The 18,633-nt window shown below is 47.9% G+C and overlaps 1 protein-coding gene across 1 annotated transcript in view; it reads right to left on the bottom strand.

Annotated features, from left to right (window-relative positions):
* Positions 1-826: 826 nt before the first annotated feature.
* The window catches only part of CLDN10 (claudin 10), a 46,279-nt gene continuing 28,472 nt past the window's right edge, over positions 827-18,633 (bottom strand). The window contains exon 5 of the mRNA XM_075850273.1: positions 827-929. Coding sequence (XP_075706388.1) covers positions 827-929 — 103 coding nt within the window. The remainder of the gene's footprint in view (positions 930-18,633) is intronic.

Here is an 18,633-nt window from a genome sequence, read left to right as displayed (position 1 = left end):
GGTAAGTTTTTCAATTCCGCAGCATGTCAAATTATTCTGCGTGTTCTGTGCAAAGATGCTGCGTGTTTGGCCCATAGACTTCAATAGGGAGCAGAAATTCCGCAACAGATTTATGTTGTTTACGCAGCAAAAACACAGTGAAAACCGGTGGAAATCCACAGGTGCACATATACTTTGCTATAACCAATGTTCAACACTAAATACACAAGTAAAACCACTACGGGAAAAACGCAGCATTTCCACAACAATATGAGCATAAAAAACGCACTATTTGGTGCGGATTTCTGTGAGAGATTTACCAGCGTTTTTCTAGAGATTCTGCTGCAGATTTTCTGTTGCAGAAAATATGCAGCGTATCTTGTGTGTGGGAACATACCATAAGGGTATGTTCACACGCTTAACCAAAAGCGTCTGAAAATACAGAGCTGTTTCCAAGGGAAAACAGCCCCTGATTTTCAGCCATTTTTTAAGCAAACTCACTTTTTTGCTGCGTTTTCTACGGCCGTTTTTGGAGCTCTATTTTCTATAGAGTCAAAAAACAACTCAAGAAGTGACATGCACTTCTTTTTCGCGGCCGTTTTTTTACGCGGCCGTTATTTAAACCGACCGTGTAAAAATACGCCCCGTCTGAACAGAACGCCATTTTTCCCATTGAAATCAATGGGCAGATGTTTGGAGGCGTTCTGCTTACGATTTTTTACGGCCCGAAAAACGGACGAAAATAAGCTGTGTGCACATACCCTAAGATTTGTAAAAGGAAGATATTTAGTCATTTTTTGTTATAATTCGGTGCTTTTTTCTTTTCTGTTGCTTCAAACAAAATATTTCAGACAAACGTTTTTGTATATTCCTCTGAGGGTCCAACAGTCGGCTTCAATTTGGTTAGCCCTTTAGCTTGGCTATATGAATTCTTATTGGAGAATGCTGGTCTGGAAAGAAAAAAAATATTGTCCCGGTAAACATTTGAATGCTTTACTAATGACAAGTCAATGAATGGCGCAAATCTTAGTTCGGATGAACTATATATAAAAGGGGTTGTCCACTTTTAAAAAAAATTAATTTATAGAATAGGTAATCACACAGATTTCTAGTATACATTTATTTACAATTCTGCTCACATACGTTTCTTAAATCAGTGCAGTAGCCTCTAAAAAAAAATGGTATAGCCAACAAATTAGTCCGTAAAAATGCATCCATAGGATAACTGAATGGACTAAAGATGGCGGTAGTCACGTGACCCAGATGATGTTGTTTGCATAATGCATGACAGGACCAGTTCTCCAGAGCAGGAAATAGTCTTTGTAACCGCTCTTCACTATGTCAGAGAGATGAGGATCCTGAACAGGGGACTATTAATTCAGAATTGCCTCATGCACACGACCATTGTGCCACTCGGGCCGTTTTTGACCGAGTGGCACCCGATAGTCTTCACGGACCTATTCACTTTAGCGGGTGAATCAGCTCCTTTAAAAATATCTTTCCTCGGATCACTGACGGGACTCAGACGGCACACTCGGTGCATTATGCGTAAGTCTACATTCACACGACAGTGAAAAAAAATGGCCATTAAAAACTGATCAACTGTTAGTGTCAGTGTGTCTCCAAATTTTCATCCATTTCCAGTCCGTCTGTCTGTTTTTAATGGCCGTTTGCCATCCGTTTTTCATGGCCGTTAAAAAAACTGATGGATTTAATTTGTTGGTTTTATTATCCAAACCCCCTGAAAGCACCACATTTGCCATGTAGATAGTGCTGCAATGACCCTGTAGATAGTGCCACATTGCCCACTGCAGATAGTGCCACAGCGCCCACATATAAAGTGACCTAGTGCCCACATATAAAGTGTCAGTTCCCTCACAGTGCCCATGTAGATAGCAGAACAGTGTCACCTGTAGATATTCACACCCCATATAGTGCTACAGTGCCCATGTAGATAGTGCCACACCCCTGTAGATAGCACCAACCCCTTGTAGATAGCACCACCCCCACTGTAGATAGAACCCCCCTCCCCCCGTAAATGACACCCCCCATGTAGATAGCACCGCCACATGTAGATATCACCCCCACATGTAGATAGCACCCCCTGTAGATGGCGGCACCCCTGTAGATAGCGGCACTGTAGCTCCCTGTAGGAGCGGAATCCCTCTGGCCGGGGATTTCACTCCTAAAGGGAGTCCCTGATGTCTCATATGGACAGTGATGCCAGGGACTTTTCCAGTAGCGGAATCCCCTGCCAGAGCGTCGGCCGGGGATTCCGCTCTGGCAGGAGATTCCAGAGGTATCCACTGACATTACTGTCCATATATGGACAGTAACGCCAGGGGCTTCTCCAGTAGCGGAATCCCCTGGCCAGAGCGTCGGCCAGGGATTCCGCTCTGGCAGGGGGTTCCAGAGGTAGCCACTGACGTCACTGTCCATACATGGACAGTAACGCCAGGGGCTTCTCCAGCATCTGAAGCCCCTGGCCAGAGCGTCGGCCAGGGATTCCGCTCCTTCAAGGAGCTACAGCGGCGCTATCTCGAAGGGGGGTGCCGCTATCTACAGGAGGGTGCTATCTACAGGGGGTGTCAGAGGGAGACAGGAGTCCCCGGCCAGAGTAATGTCAAGGGCTTCCCCGGGCTCAGTGCTCAAAGTAGTGCTGTGTGTGAGGAATCCTCGGCCAGGATCAGTTTTTGCCAGCCGTTACAAGGATTGATTCATAAAAAACGTCTGGTAAAGACTGATCCATTGACTTCTATATTAAAAAACCGGCTGTGTGAATATACCCATAGAACTCCGTATGACGGCCGTTACAAAATGACGGCCGTTTTTCACTGTCGTGTGAAAGTAGCCTAAAGTGAACACGACAGTGAAAAAAATGGCCATTAAAAACTGATCAACTGTCAGTTTTTCATGGCCGTTTTGCATCAGTGTTTCTCTACATTTTCAACCATTTCCAGTCCGTCTGTCCATTTTTAGTGGCCTTTTGTCATCCATTTTTCAAGGCCATTAAAAAAAAGGATGGATTTCATTTGTCAGGTTTTTTCTTTGTCCCAACCCCCAGAAATCACCACAGTGCCCATGTAGATAGTGCTGCAATGTCCCTGTAGATAGTGCCACAGTGCCCACTGTAGATAATGCCCACATAGGGCCAGTGCCCACACGGCCACAGTGCCCACTATAGATAGTGCCACAGTGCCCACATATGAAGTGCCAGTGTCCACATAGTACCACAGTGCCCACTATAGATAGTGCCACAGTGCCCACATATAAAGTGCCAGTGCCCACGTAGTGCCACAGTTCTCATTGTAGATAGTGCCACAGAGCCCACATAGTGCCACAGTGTCCCCTGTAGATAGTTCCACACCCCCATATATCATACCCCCTGTAGATAGCACCCCCCTGTAGATATCAACCCTGTAGATACCACCTCCTCCCCTGTAGATAGCGCCACTGTAGCTCATTGTAGGAGCGGAATCCCTCTGGCCGGGGATTCCTCATAAACGGAGTCCCTGACGTCTCTGTCCATATATGGACAGTGACGTCAGGAGAGTGGAATCCCCTGCAAGAGCGGGCCGAGGATTCTGCTCATAGACGGAGCCCCTGATGTCTCTGTCCATATATGGACATTGACAGGAGAGCGGAATCCTCTGCCAGAGCGGACAGGGGATTCCGCTCTAGGAGTAACACTGTAACGTCTATGGCTGCGGCCCGTCGTTCTGACTTACCCTCCGACGACCGCGGCCATGGACACGCGTCTTCCTCTTGTGAGACGGCGACTGTAACGCCTGCCACGCTGTTCCCCGCTGCTTCCATGGCCTCTGCTCAGGTTCCTGCACCCTCCATTCCCTCATGCTCGTCCCAAGCACCACTCACCCGAACCTGACGCTCTGCAGGCTCTGGGCGTCGTCAGGTAACTGCATCTCTCACCTCCCTCCACGGCCATCATCCACTATGTGTGGCTGCAGCCACTAGAGGGCCGGCGTGTGTCAAAATTCTAAGACTTCCTATTTAAGGACCCGCCTCCCTCAGATCTTTGCTTGTTCAACCAAGTTATCCCTGTGAGCTTTCCTGTATCCAGTTTTCCCTGTTACCTTGACTGTTACCTTGACTTCTGCCTTTGTCTGGATTTCCCGTTGTGACCTCTGCCTGAACTTGTACTATCCTAGCCTGCCGCCTGCCTTGACTTATTGCTATCCATACCCGTAACGACGTCTGCTGCCTGTCCTGGTGTCCTGGCTTCTGGCCTATACATCCGACTGCCTCTAAACCTGCTGTGCCAAGCGTTGCCCTGGGTTACTAGCACCATCTCCCAGACGACACAGAGGATCCACAAACAAACCGGTGAGAACCGTGATACCGGCACTCACTTCCTGGTCTAGTGTTTTCCAGTTCCCAGTGTTACCCGTTCCTGCTGCCTGTACCCTGTATCCTGTTCTACCGTGCCTCTGTGCCGTCTAGAGTCGAAGTCAAATTGTGTCTTCCACTGGATCTACTGCGTGACACCCCGCCGGGTGTCCATCTACTTCCGGAGCCTTATCTTCAGCCTGAATCACCGCTACTGTCTGCATTGCCTCAGGTACCCTTTCTGGACTATAGACTTTGTACTGTACCTGTTTTACCAGCTGCTATCCCGTTACGCGGTACAGCCCAGTGGGTCCACACCCCGTGCCGTGACAAACAACTTGACGTCACTGTCCATATATGGAAAGTGACGCTGGGGGCTTCCCCAGGAGAGGAATCGCCTGCCAGAGCGGGGTTTGGCCACTGGGGGATTCCGCTCCTACGGGGAACTACAGTGGTGCGCTATCTATGGGGGATGGGTGGGGGGCTTGCTATCTTTTGGGAGGGGGTGGTATCTACATGGAGGGTTGCTAGCTACAAGACTGAAGTCCCCGGTCAGAGATCTTGCGATGCTCTGGCCAGGGATTCAATTGTTGACAGCCCGACATCACTGTCCTTCTATGGACAGTAATGTCAAGGGCTTTCCCGGGCTCAGCGCTCAAAATAGCGCTGTGTCCGGGGAGTCCTCGTGCAGGATCAGTTTTTACCGGACGTTACAAGGATTGTTTCCTAAAAAATGGCCGGTAAATCTGGTCTATTGACTTCTATGGGAGCCGTCTGGCTGTGAAATGGGCAAAAATAGGACATGTCCTATTTTTTGACGGCCAATATTTACAGGCCATTAAAAAATCGGCCATTTGAATACACCCATAGAACTTGATTGTTCTGAAAATGGCCGTGTGACGGCCGTCGTGAACCTAATAGTGTAGATAAAAATGTGCTTTCTAAACTAGACAAACCCTTTAAAGGCTATGTTCACGCTGAAACCTGTATCTGTCAGGTCAGCGGCACTGACGGGTTCAGTAACAGCGGGTCCTGAGTGTCTCTGACACGCAGGATCCACCTCTTATCGATCACATCTAAGTTATGTACTTAGATTTGATTGGCAACAGCTCGATAGGACCCACTGCCACTGAACCCGTCAGTGCTGCTGACCTGACAGATACAGGTTTCAGCGCTAGATGCAGCTGCTCTCTATACAGGATACAAAGCTGCTATATTTTAAAAAGTAAAAGTATTTTTAATATAAAGTATTTAGAAAGTTGCACAAAATACACCGATAAACATTTTTATTTAAAAAAAAAAAAAAAAAAACTATTTCAAAGGTGTACATAGGCTTTAAGTTATCTAAAATACTAGTTGCTGTATATAAGCTCTTCATTCAAAGAGAACTCCAATTTTGTAAACAACATGTTTAGGCCTCATGCACACGAACGTAAAAACGCCCGTAATTACGGCCTCTAATTACGGGCCCATAGACTTCTATTGGCCACGGGTACCTTCCCGTTTGCTGTCCAGGGTGCTGAAAGACTTAACTGATCGGCAGTAACTCTTTCAGCACCCGGGACAGTGACTACCGCTGGAGTTAATAGTATTAAAAGTTAACTTACCTGCTTCTTCCTCCAGTCCAGCCTCCCGGGATGATGTTTCATCCCATGTGACTGCTGCAGCCAATCACAGGCCAATCACAGGCTGTAGCGGTCACATGGACTGCCGCGTCATCCAGGGAGGTTGGACTGGATGTCAAAAGAGGGACGCGTCACCAAGGCAACGGCCGGGGTACGTATGAACTTCTTTTACTTTACTTATTTTACTTTCAATCGCTGCGGAAACTCTGCCCGAAATGGCTGCCCCTTCTCTATTATTCAGAACTGAGAGAGAGAAGGGGCTGCCGATTAGTGCAGAGAAAACGGGTTCGTAAATACGGGTGAAATACTGGTGACACCGGACCCGTATGTACGGGCACGGGTCCGTAAATACTGGTGGAATACGGGTCGAATACGGGTCGAATACGTGTGACCAATGACCCGTATTTACAGGAGGAAAAAAATACGTTTGTGTGCATGAGGCCTTAGGCCTCATATAGACGGGTGTATTTTATCAGTATTTTGCATGTTTTTTTAAAGCCAATATCAGGAATGGATTAAAAAACAGAAGTACGGTATATATATTTTTACTGTGTTTATGATTCAGTCCTGGTTTTGGCTATAAAAAACAAATGTAAAATACTGATTAAGCCGCATTTTAACGTTTGTGTTATGTCCACAAGTCAACTAACAGCATCATAGGGATCTGTGATGCTGCTAGTTCTGATTATTAAACCCACAGTCGGGCCAGGTCTTGCAGCCATAATACGGCAGTAGTAGTAAAAGATAAGTACAAGAAAACAACAGTAGTAGTACAAGATAAGTAAAGTATTTACACAGTTGCTTAGCATTATGTGTAGATTTTAACTGCAAAATATTCAAAAGAATTTCCTTTTATGCTGACAATAGACATAAGATCCAAATAATAAAACGATTATCAGCTCACCCATGATGAATTAATTCTGTTGATGTGTGAGCCATGAAGACACAATCCAAAAGACAGCAGCATAAAGCAGAAATCAGGACTCGATATTCCTAAACAACACTTTGTATCCATAAATTATGGTGACTAGAAAATCACTGCTGGAGACCTGCTAACAGGCAAAAGAAGACTGATGCAAAAGTTGCGTCTGGCAGCCGCCACTGCTGCAAATGTGTTTATACTGCTTCCGTGGGCTTATGCAAATATGTATGCAGTGAGCTTCCTCTAGTGGCAGCTGCAAGCAATCAGAATTTTATTATGTAACTATCTGGATCAAGGATTTGAGGCAAAGAATTTTGACTTTTTAATCAGAAAAACAGGCTTGACCATCATAAAGATATATGCTCTAACTATTGTTTATGGGGGGCTATCGGCTGGCACTCCTTATACGGTCACTCGGCCCTGGGGCAATTTGGACGTTTGGGGCATGACCTGTATTGATAGGCAGCATTTATGTAGTGTAAAGGATCTGCCAGGCACAGCTTCTGTGTCAACGCCCATAGGTAATCAGTCTGCACCTGCTTCTATGTCTGTGAGACTGACTCCATCTTCCACCACTCAGGATGGCAGGCTTAGGAGTGGGAGAGCCTATCACAGCCTGGCCAGACGGAGCTAGCTCCCGCCCTCTGTCTATTTATACCTGCCTTTCCTGTTCCTCCTTGCTTGTGATTCTTCTCGTTTGGTTTCCTGGCCCTGCTGCAGCTTCTTGAACTATTTGTCCCTGCTTCATACTGACCCTGGCTTACTGACTACTCTCCTGCTCTGCGTTTGGTACCTCGTACACTCCTGGTTTGACTCGGCTTGTTCACTACTCTCCTGCTCTGCGTTTGGTACCTCGTACACTCCTGGTTTGACTCGGCTCGTTCACCACTCTTGTTGCTCACGGTGTTGCCGTGGGCAACTTCCCCATTTCCCTTAGCTTCTGTGTACCCTTGTCTGTTTGTCTGTTGTGCACTTATTGAGCATAGGGACCGTCGCCCAGTTGTACCCCGTCGCCTAGGGCGGGTCGTTGCAAGTAGGCAGGGACTGAGTGGCGGGTAGATTAGGGCTCACTTGTCTGTTTCCTTACCCCCGTCATTAAATAATCACAAGCCCATATACCTAGTCTACCCTGGTCCCTGACACTACTATGGACCCCCTTGAGACCCTGGCTCAGCAAATGCAGGGTCTCTCCCTACAGGTCCAGGCCCTGGCTCAGAGGGTCAACCAGCCTGATGCTACCATGGTAGTGCCCCTCACCTCACATCTTGAACCCCACCTCAAGTTGCCTGACCGGTTCTCAGGGGACCGGAAGACTTTTCTCTCCTTTAGGGAGAGTTGTAGGCTCTATTTTCGCTTAAAGCCCCACTCCTCAGGTTCTGAGAGCCAGCGGGTGGGTATAATTATGTCCCGGCTCCAGGAAGGGCCCCAAGAATGGGCCTTCTCCTTGGCTCCTGACGCCCCTGAACTTTCCTCCGTTGATCTTTTCTTTTCTGCTCTCGGACTCATTTATGACGAGACTGACAAGACTGCCTTTGCCGAGAGTCAGCTGGTGGCCTTACGTCAGGGTAAGAGACCTGTTGAGGAGTATTGTTCTGACTTTAGGAAGTGGTGCGTAGCTTCTCGGTGGAATGACTCTGCCTTAAGGTGCCAGTTTAGGTTGGGTCTGTCGAACGCCCTGAAAGACCTCCTAGTTAGCTATCCCTCTTCTGACTCCCTAGACCAGGTTATGGCTTTAGCGGTACGACTTGACCGACGTCTCAGGGAACGACAACTTGAACGTTTTTGTGTTTTCTCCTCTGACTCCCCCATGATGCCTCCCGAGGTTCCGTTGCTTCGTTCTTCCACGGAAGACTCGGAGGTACCTATGCAACTCGGGGCCTCCGTGTCCCCCCAACAACGTAGAGAGTTCTGCAGGAAGAATGGTCTCTGCTTCTATTGTGGGGATGACAAGCATCAAGTGAACAACTGTCCTAGGTGTAGGAATAAGCAGCCGGAAAACTTCCGTGCCTAAGTGATCATCGGGGAGGTCACTTAGGCGCACAGGTATTTCCCGTAAATATGAAACGTAATAAAATCTTGCTTCCCTTTCAGGTCTCTTTTGGTGGTAGGTCTGCTACCGGCAGTGCCTTCGTGGATTCAGGGTCTTCTGCTAATATCATGTCTGTGGAATTTGCTATGTCTCTAGCTATGCCTTTGATTGATTTGCCTAAACCTGTCCCGGTAGTGGGTATCGACTCCACTCCTCTTGCTAATGGTTATTTTACACAGCATACCCCTGTTTTTGAACTCCTTGTTGGCTCCATGCATTTGGAGCAGTGCTCTGTACTGGTGATGCAGGGATTATCGTCCGATTTGGTTTTAGGCCTTCCCTGGTTGCAGTTGCATAATCCCACGTTTGACTGGAATACTGGGGATCTTACCAAATGGGGTAATGAATGCTTGACGTCATGTTTTTCTGTTAATTCTAATTCTCCCCCTGAGGAGGTGAGCACGCTACCTGAGTTTGTTCAGGACTTCGCTGATGTTTTCTCTAAGGAGGCCTCCGAAGTGTTACCTCCTCATAGAGAATATGATTGCGCTATCGATTTGGTACCAGGAGCTAAGCTCCCTAAGGGTAGGATATTTAATCTCTCTTGTCCCGAGCGTGAAGCCATGAGAGAGTATATCCAGGAATGCCTGGCCAAGGGTTACATTCGCCCCTCTACTTCTCCGGTAGGTGCTGGCTTCTTCTTCGTAGGGAAGAAGGATGGTGGTCTTAGGCCATGCATTGACTACCGTAACTTGAATAAGGTCACTGTAAGGAACCAGTATCCCCTTCCTTTGATTCCTGATCTCTTTAATCAGGTTCAGGGGGCCCAATGGTTCTCTAAATTTGATTTACGGGGGGCGTATAACCTTATCCGCATCAAAGAGGGGGATGAGTGGAAGATTGCGTTTAACACGCCCGAAGGTCATTTCGAATAACTCGTCATGCCCTTTGGGTTGTGTAATGCTCCCGCGGTCTTCCAGAATTTCATAAATGAGATTTTAAGAGATTACCTGGGGGTATTTCTTGTAGTGTACCTTGATGACATACTTGTGTTTTCTAAGGACTGGTCCTCCCACATTGAGCATGTCAGGAAGGTGCTCCAGGTCCTTCGGGAAAACAAACTGTTTGCGAAGACCGAAAAATGTGTGTTTGGGGTGCAGGAGATACCATTTTTGGGTCAAATCCTCACTCCTCATGAATTCCGCATGGACCCCGCCAAGGTCCAGGCTGTGGCGGAATGGGTCCAACCTGCCTCCCTGAAGGCGTTACAGTGCTTCCTGGGGCTCGGTAATTATTACAGGAGATTTATCGCTAACTTCTCGGTCATCGCTAAGCCTCTTACGGATCTCACTCGCAAAGGTGCTGATCTCCTCCACTGGCCTCCTGAGACTGTCCAGGCTTTTGAGATCCTTAAAAAGTGCTTTATCTCGGCCCCGGTGCTGGTTCAGCCCAACCAAATGGAGCCATTTATCGTGGAGGTTGACGCGTCCGAGGTGGGAGTGGGGGCTGTCTTGTCCCAGGGTACCAGGTCCCTCACCCATCTCCGTCCCTGTGCCTACTTCTCCAGGAAGTTTTCGCCCACTAAGAGTAACTATGATATTGGCAACCGTGAACTCTTAGCCATGAAATGGGCATTTGAAGAGTGGCGCCACTTCCTGGAGGGGGCTAGGCACCAGGTAACGGTCCTTACCGACCACAAGAATCTGGTTTTCCTAGAATCTGCCCGGAGGTTAAACCCGAGACAAGCTCGATGGGCGTTATTTTTTACCAGATTCAACTTTTTGGTTACCTAAAGGGCTGGGTCTAAAAATATTAAGGCTGATGCACTGTCGCGTAGCTTCATGGCCAGCCCTCCTTCGGAGGAAGATCCTGCTTGTATTTTGCCTCCAGGTATAATCATTTCCTCTATTTATTCTGATTTAGTCTCTGAAATTGCGGCTGATCAAGGTTCAGCTCCCGGGAACCTTCCTGAGAACAAGCTGTTTGTTCCCCTGCAATTCCGGCTAAGGGTACTTAGGGAAAATCATGACTCTGCACTATCTGGCCATCCAGGCATCCTGGGTACCAAGCACCTCATTGCCAGAAACTATTGGTGGCCTGGGTTGCCTAGAGACGTTAAGGCCTACATCGCCGCTTGTGAAGTTTGTGCTAGGTCCAAGACTCCCAGGTCCCGACCAGCGGGCTTACTACGTTCTTTGCCCATTCCCCAGAGAGCTTGGACCCATATCTCCATGGATTATATCACCGATTTGCCTCCATCTCAAGGCAAGTCGGTGGTGTGGGTTGTAGTAGACCACTTCAGTAAGATGTGCCACTTTGTGCCCCTCAAGAAACTACCCAATGCTAAGACGTTAGCTACCTTGTTTGTCAAACACATCCTGCGTCTCCATGGGGTCCCTGTCAATATTGTTTATGACAGAGGGGTACAATTTGTTTCATTGTTTTCGAGAGCCTTCTGTAAAAAGTTGGAGATTGATCTGTCCTTCTCCTCTGCCTTCCATCCTGAAACTAATGGCCAAACTGAGAGGACTAATCAGTCTCTAGAACAATATTTAAGGTGTTTTATCTCTGACTGTCAATATGATTGGGTCTCCTTCATTCCCCTCGCCGAATTTTCCCTTAATAACCGGGTCAGTAACTCGTCAGGGGTCTCCCCCTTTTTCTGTAATTTTGGGTTTAATCCACGGTTCTCCTCCGTTTCACTTGGTAGTTCCAACAATCCCGAGGTAGAGGTCGTTCATCGGCAACTGTGCACAGTCTGGGCCCAGGTTCAGAAGAACCTAGAGGTGTCCCAGAGCATACAAAAGACTCAGGCAGATAGCAGACGTTCTGCTAACCCCTTGCTTATGGTCGGGGATCTGGTGTGGCTATCGTCAAAGAACTTGCGCCTTAAAGTCCCGTCCAAGAAGTTTGCTCCCCGGTTTATAGGGCCGTACAAGGTAATTGAAGTCCTCAATCCTGTCTCCTTCCGACTGGAGTTGCCCCCATCTTTTCGAGTACACGGCGTGTTCCATGCCTCCCTCCTTAAACGCTGCTCCCCGTCCTTGGCTCCCTCGAGGAAACCTCCAGTCCCTGTTCTCACCCCTGAGGGGGCAGAATTCGAGGTGGCCAAGATTGTGGACAGCAGGATGGTCCAAGGCTCCCTCCAGTACCTGGTCCATTGGAGAGGATACGGGCCTGAGGAGAGGTCTTGGGTACCCGCTCGGGATGTTCACACTGGGATATTGGTCAGGAGGTTTCACCTTCGTTTCCCCAGTAAACCAGGTCCACTTAGAAAGGGTCCGGTGTCCCTCATAAAAGGGGGGGTACTGTAAAGGATCTGCCAGGCACAGCTTCGGGGTTAACGCACATAGATAATCAGTCTGCACCTGCTTCTATGTCTGTGAGACTGACTCCATCTTCCACCTCTCAGGATGGCAGGCTTAGGAGTGGGAGAGCCTATCACAGCCTGGCCAGACGGAGCTAGCTCCCGCCCTCTGTCTATTTATACCTGCCTTTCCTGTTCCTCCTTTGCTTGTGATTCTTCTCGTTTGGTTTCCTGGCCCTGCTGCAGCTTCTTGTACTATTGTCCTTGCTTCATATTGACCCCGGCTTGCTGACTACTCTCCTGCTCTGCGTTTGGTACCTCATACACTCCTGGTTTGACTCGGCTTGTTCACTACTCTCCTGCTCTGCGTTTGGCACCTCGTACTCTCCTGGTTTTACTCGGCTTGTTCACTTCTCTTGTTGCTCTCGGTGTTGCCGTGGGCAACTGCCCCTTTCTCCCCCTAGCTCTGTGTACCCTTGTCTGTTTGTCTGTCGTGCACTTATTGAGCGTATGGACCGTCGCCCAGTTGTACCCCGTCGCCTAGGGCGGGTCGTTGCAAGTAGGCAGGGACTGAGTGGCGCGTAGATTAGGGCTCACTTTTCTGTCTCCCCACCCCCGTCATTACATTTATTTTATCATGTGACTTTCTCCGTGATATTTTGTTGCACAGCGATTGCATGAAAATCTCACGAAATTTGCTTGTTCATGAAATTCCATGTATTTCTATGTAGCCATGCTCCTGGTGACACACCTATACACTACAGCAGAGGAAGTAGTATTCTCATTTTATTTGTGTTGGTGTTCATTTCCTTGTGTTTATTACAAGTAAATCAGATAATGCAACCCTCAGACTGAAATTAGGAATTCTTACTTTCAACACAATCTTACTTCATGCAAGAGTGAGACAAAATAAATCCTGTGTTTGCTTTTAGCTTTCATGCACTATTGATAATGTCAGATGAGAAAATGAACAGAAGAATGTTCAGATAAAGAGGGAACAGCACCATCAGCAATGCTTTTATTCAGTATATGAGCCAGCGTGTAAAAGGTGAAACAAGGCACATAACGCAGCTGTGGTAGTCAAAGATTACGAACACTGATACTAGGAAAACACTTGGAATACTGTTTCTGGTGCCTAAACCAAGGGTACAGCTCCGGGGACATGTCCAACTCGACAACCCTAGCCCATTGGCCCTATTAGACCTTCATCTATTAGCCTGAATGCTAGAAAAAGTGTGTTCCATTATATATGGCTCATAGTATTAATGGGCACTGTTGCTGACAATGTTTATGTGTACTACTATGCCTGGCACTATTAATGGGAACTATTATTGCTGACATTATTCAGAGCTTTTCTTCACCCAGGGCAAATATTAAGTGTTGTGCCCCCAGGCACACACAAATACAACTTATTTCAATTTGTCCCCCACCGCCCCCATACAACGTAATATTATATGTGTGTGTGTGTGTGTGTGTGTGTGTGTGTGTGTATATACATATACACACTACTCAATATTGAAATTGCAACACCAAGAAGGTCAAGCCCTCAGGTTATGCAAATGAAGGAAGAGGCAGGTGTTACTAAGATCTGAAAATGATAAAATTTTCCAGCATCGAGCTCCAATCTGTGGCATGTGGGAGGGCATAAAAGAGAGTGAAAGCAAAGTTCTTTAGCCACATGAAACCTAAAAAATTGCATCAAGTGGTGTGCGATGACTCCTGTTCGTCGACCTGCCAGTAATAGCCACTTTTTGGAAACTGAGAGGGACAGAATCTATGAACTGAGAGAACATGGTTTATCACTCCAGCAGATCACTATGTGCCTAGGCCGAGGTGTCAGAACTGTTCAATGTTGCGCATTCCAGAAGTTGGGAGAACATCAACGAACCAGAATGACAGCAAGAGGTGCACAGAGGCGAACCTCTGCACGGACGGATCATCTAATTGGAAGAATGGCGCATAGTAATCCATTCTGTACTGTAAGTGATATTGGACGTCACATCTCAAGCCTACGGCGGCAAACAGTGTAGACACAAACCATGAGATGGCTTTTGCACCACATTGGGCTAAGAGTCAAACGTCCAGCTACTGGTGTTCCATTGGCCGCACACCACAACTCTCAAAGGCTATCATCGTGCACAGCAAGACGGCAATGGAGGTCTATCCTCTTCAGCGATGAGTCCCACTTTTGTCTCAAACGCAATTATACCTGGAGATTGGTCTGGAGACCACGTGGGCAACGCCACGAAGAGGCCTTCACAAGGGAACGTCACACTAGTCCAAATCCTGGGATTGTGGTGTGGCGTGGCATAATGTTGCTGTAACCCTTTAGTCTTCATTTCAGGTACACTAACAGCTTGGCGTTACATTGATTTGGTAGTGGAACCATTGGTACGGCCATTTCTCCAAATTGTCCCAGAAACCGTTTTTCAATAGGACAACACCAGGCTGAATGTTGCTCGTGCTACTGTGAGCAGCTTGCGTGGCCAAATGTGCTACCACTGCCTGCAGTGTCACTGGATTTGTCTCCCATGGAGCATATCTGAGATGTCATTGGTTGGCAGTAGCAAAGGGAGCTGCCAGCAGCCAATCTTGATGATTTGCGTGCCCTAGTGCATTCGGCGTGGCATAACATTCTTTATATATCCATTAATAACCTTTTTCAATATAGGGACTTACTAGGTTAGGTAAAGAGTTAGGCGCCACAAGCAAGTATCCAATGCGCCCCGCTAAATGTAAGTAACACAGCAAAACTTCATATAATCATAAAAAACTAAGAGGAAGAGAAGTCGTATCGCCACAAATAGAGTATAAAAATAGCAAGATTTTATTAGGACATACAATACACAAACATTATTACAGATAAAATTCAAAGATGGATCCGAATAAAAGAAGGGAAAAGCAGTGCGGTAGCTTCAAAGGTATTGAAGGTTGGGATATGAGGCCCACTGTGAATACACAGAATCTAGTACAGAAACACTTCCTAGTGTGAATCACACGTGACAGCGTCTAACTAATATATTGTCTGCACATATAATAAACTGGTAATGACGAGCAGCAGAATTTAGGGATTGATCATAACACCAAGTCAGTATAAGTAACCCTAATGCTTGTGACATTACTAGAGGCTAATAAAAAGGTCTGAACCAAGGTGCCAGAGTAAGAATAGAACTGTCAAAGACGCAGTCCAGTGTATCTGGTCCGTGTGAAATCACATTAAGTCAAGTGTGGAAAGTATTGTAGTGGGCTTACCCATAAAGATGAATATAGTGAGGTCCCGCACTGCAGCCTGAAAGGTGTTGCGCCCCGACGCGCGTTTCGCCGATATGGCTTCCTCAGGGGGTAGTGTATTGTGAGGTACGATGTCGAGCTTTATATATGGTTCCATTAATCAAAAAATATGTAGTTCCGGTGTCGGTCCTCGCGCTCTGGTCTATGGCGCATGCGCGGGAACCTGGCCTGAGCCGCGAGATCCCCGTCCCCTGTTCGTCACGCTCCCACTGCGCCTGCGTGCCCCCGGGGACGCGTGTCCATGGGAACAGAGCAGGCGCAGTGCGGACGTGTAGACGACAGAGGAGCGGGGCGAGGCTCCAAGGTTCAACTACGGCATTCGCAAACCCCAGGACGTATGGAAATATTGAGGTGCGTATATGAACCTGTGTTATTATAATAGAAAGTGAGTATGATCAGCAATAAAAAGAGGAATGAAAATGTGTTGATGTTTATACCGTAGATATCAGATAAAAAGGTGAATAGGAAGGATAAAAAGAATAAGGCATGTGAGACATAAAATAGCATTTGTGAAGTGATGTGACCAATATAATCGAAATAAATCATTGCAGCTGGTGGTAAATAAACGTGCAAATATATATCAGACAATAGGGTATAATAATGCAGAAAATTAAATATTGATGAGATAATAAATTAATGGGAAAAAAACAAAAAAAGGGGGGGGGGTAAAAAGAAAAAATAAAAGGGGGAGGGGGGAGAGGGGGAAGGGGGGGGGTTTTGAAGGGGAAAGCTGATACCAGGGAAAACTAATGTAAAACACGTGAAAAAAGAGAAGATCATGAGTAACATGAAAGTATGACGCATATAATATGAAATAGGGAAAAACTAACAACGCTCAGGCAAGGATCAGAAGGGCTGGGGCATTCTTATAGAGCAGGGAATCACGTGGGTTAATGATCATAGTTTTCATGTGCGCGCACTGGCCCTTTAAGAGCGGCGCGAGCGTGATTGCGCACCCTACGGGACCCGGCCGGACGGAGCGGAAGTGAGCGCTGGCATCTCCTAGGAGGGAGACGGAGGCCAGCGCTCACAGATCCATGGCTGCGGGCATCGGGAGGTGAGTGAACACGACGGCCCGCGGCCATGAGCGCTACATTATCCCCCCTCTTACACCCCCTCCTCTTGGGGCCAGAGTGAGAGAGGAACTTTTTAATAAGAGCAGGAGCACTGAGGTTCTCTTCTGGCTCCCAGGACCTCTCCTCAGGACCAAACCCTCTCCAGTCCACCAGATAGAAAGTCCTTCCTCCTACCCTCTTGCGGTCCAGGATCTCCTTTACCTCGAATACATCAGAAGGACCGCTGGAAGCAACTGTGGAACTAGAGGTCTTGCTGTAGCGGTTCAGGACCACTGGTTTCAGGAGGGACACATGGAAGGAGTTAGGGATTCTGAGGGTAGGGGGCAGCCGCAACTTATAGGAAACAGGGTTAATTTGTTGCAGGATCTCGAAGGGACCAAGGAACCTGGGAGCAAACTTGTATGAAGGCACCCTCAAGCGAATGTTTCGAGAGGACAGCCAGACTTTAGTCCCAGGAAGATACTGAGGCGGCTCTCTTCTTTTGGTATCTGCCTTACGCTTCATGCGATCTACCGCCTGCAAAATAGAGGACCGGGTTTGTTGCCAGATTTGCAGGAAGTCCCCATATGCAGAGTCAGCAGCGGGTACCTGAGATGAAGTCGACACTGGAAGAGGAACTCTGGGATGTTGACTGTACACGATGTGAAACGGAGTGGAGGTGGTGGACTCACTTGTGTGGTTATTATATGAAAACTCCGCCCATGGTAGAAGCTGTACCCAGTTATCGTGCTGTGAAGAGATGAAGTGGCGGAGGTAATTTTCCATGATCTGGTTGATCCTCTCAACTTGCCCATTGGACTGGGGGTGATAGGCAGAGGAAAAGTCCAAACTCACATCCAGGAGTTTACAGAGGGCTCTCCAGAACTTGGAGGTAAACTGAACCCCCCGGTCGGACACAATGTGAAGAGGCAAGCCATGCAAGCGGAAGATGTGCTGAATGAAGAAGCTTGCCAGTCGAGGAGCAGAGGGTAGGCCGGTTAGCGGGATAAAATGTGCCATCTTAGAGAACCAGTCCACCACCACCCAGATGGTGTTGCATCCTGCTGAGAGAGGAAGGTCCGTGACGAAGTCCATAGCGATGTGCTGCCAGGGGGCACTGGGTACAGGTAGGGGTTGAAGCAGGCCGGCAGGCTTGCTGTGAGCCACCTTGTTAGAGGCACACACCGTGCAAGCAGAGACAAAGTCCAGAACATCTTTAGGTAGCGTGGGCCACCAGAAGTGACGAGCGACCAGGTCTTGGGTTTTACGGACACCAGCGTGCCCAGCCAGTTTAGAACTGTGTCCCCAGCGGAGAATTCTTTTTCTGTCAGCCAACCGAACAAAAGTTCTCCCTGGAGGGATATTTCTAAGCTGCAGAGGATTGGCGGTGACAACGCAGGATGGGTCTATGATCGTCTGAAGGGACTCCACCGTGTCTTCCGTTTCGAATGATCTGGACAGGGCATCGGCCCTCACGTTCTTGTCCGCGGGACGGTAGTGGAGCAGAAATTGGAAACGGGTGAAGAACAGTGACCACCTGGCTTGACGAGGATTCAGTCTTTGAGCGGACTGAAGGTAAGTGAGATTCTTGTGGTCGGTGAAGATCAGGATGGGGTGAGCAGCGCCCTCCAGAAGATGTCTCCACTCCTCCAGGGCCAATTTGATAGCCAGTAGCTCCCGATCTCCAATGGAATAATTGCGCTCAGCAGAGGAAAACAGTCTTGAGTAGTAGCCACACACTACTGCCTTTCCTTTGGAGCTCCTCTGGAACAGAAGTGCGCCTGCACCAACAGAGGAAGCGTCCACTTCCAAAGCAAACTGCCGAGATACGTCAGGGTAATGGAGGATCGAGGCTGAAGTGAAGTTTATTTTGAGACTAATAAATGCGGATTCTGCCACTGGGGTCCACAGCTTGGTGTTCACACCCTTCTTGGTAAGGATGGAAATAGGAGATGTCAGTGATGAGAAGTTTGGGATAAACTGCCGGGAGAAATTGGCGAATCCCAGGATACGCTGTATGGACCTCAGGCCTTGAGGACGTGGCCATTCCAGGACAGACTTTAACTTCTCAGGGTCCA

The sequence above is a fragment of the Rhinoderma darwinii genome, chromosome 2 (assembly GCF_050947455.1).
Source record: "Rhinoderma darwinii isolate aRhiDar2 chromosome 2, aRhiDar2.hap1, whole genome shotgun sequence".
NCBI classification, from domain to species: Eukaryota; Metazoa; Chordata; class Amphibia; order Anura; family Rhinodermatidae; genus Rhinoderma; species Rhinoderma darwinii.
Note: the sequence above shows the minus strand (reverse complement) of the source record. Positions and strands in the feature narration are given on the sequence as shown.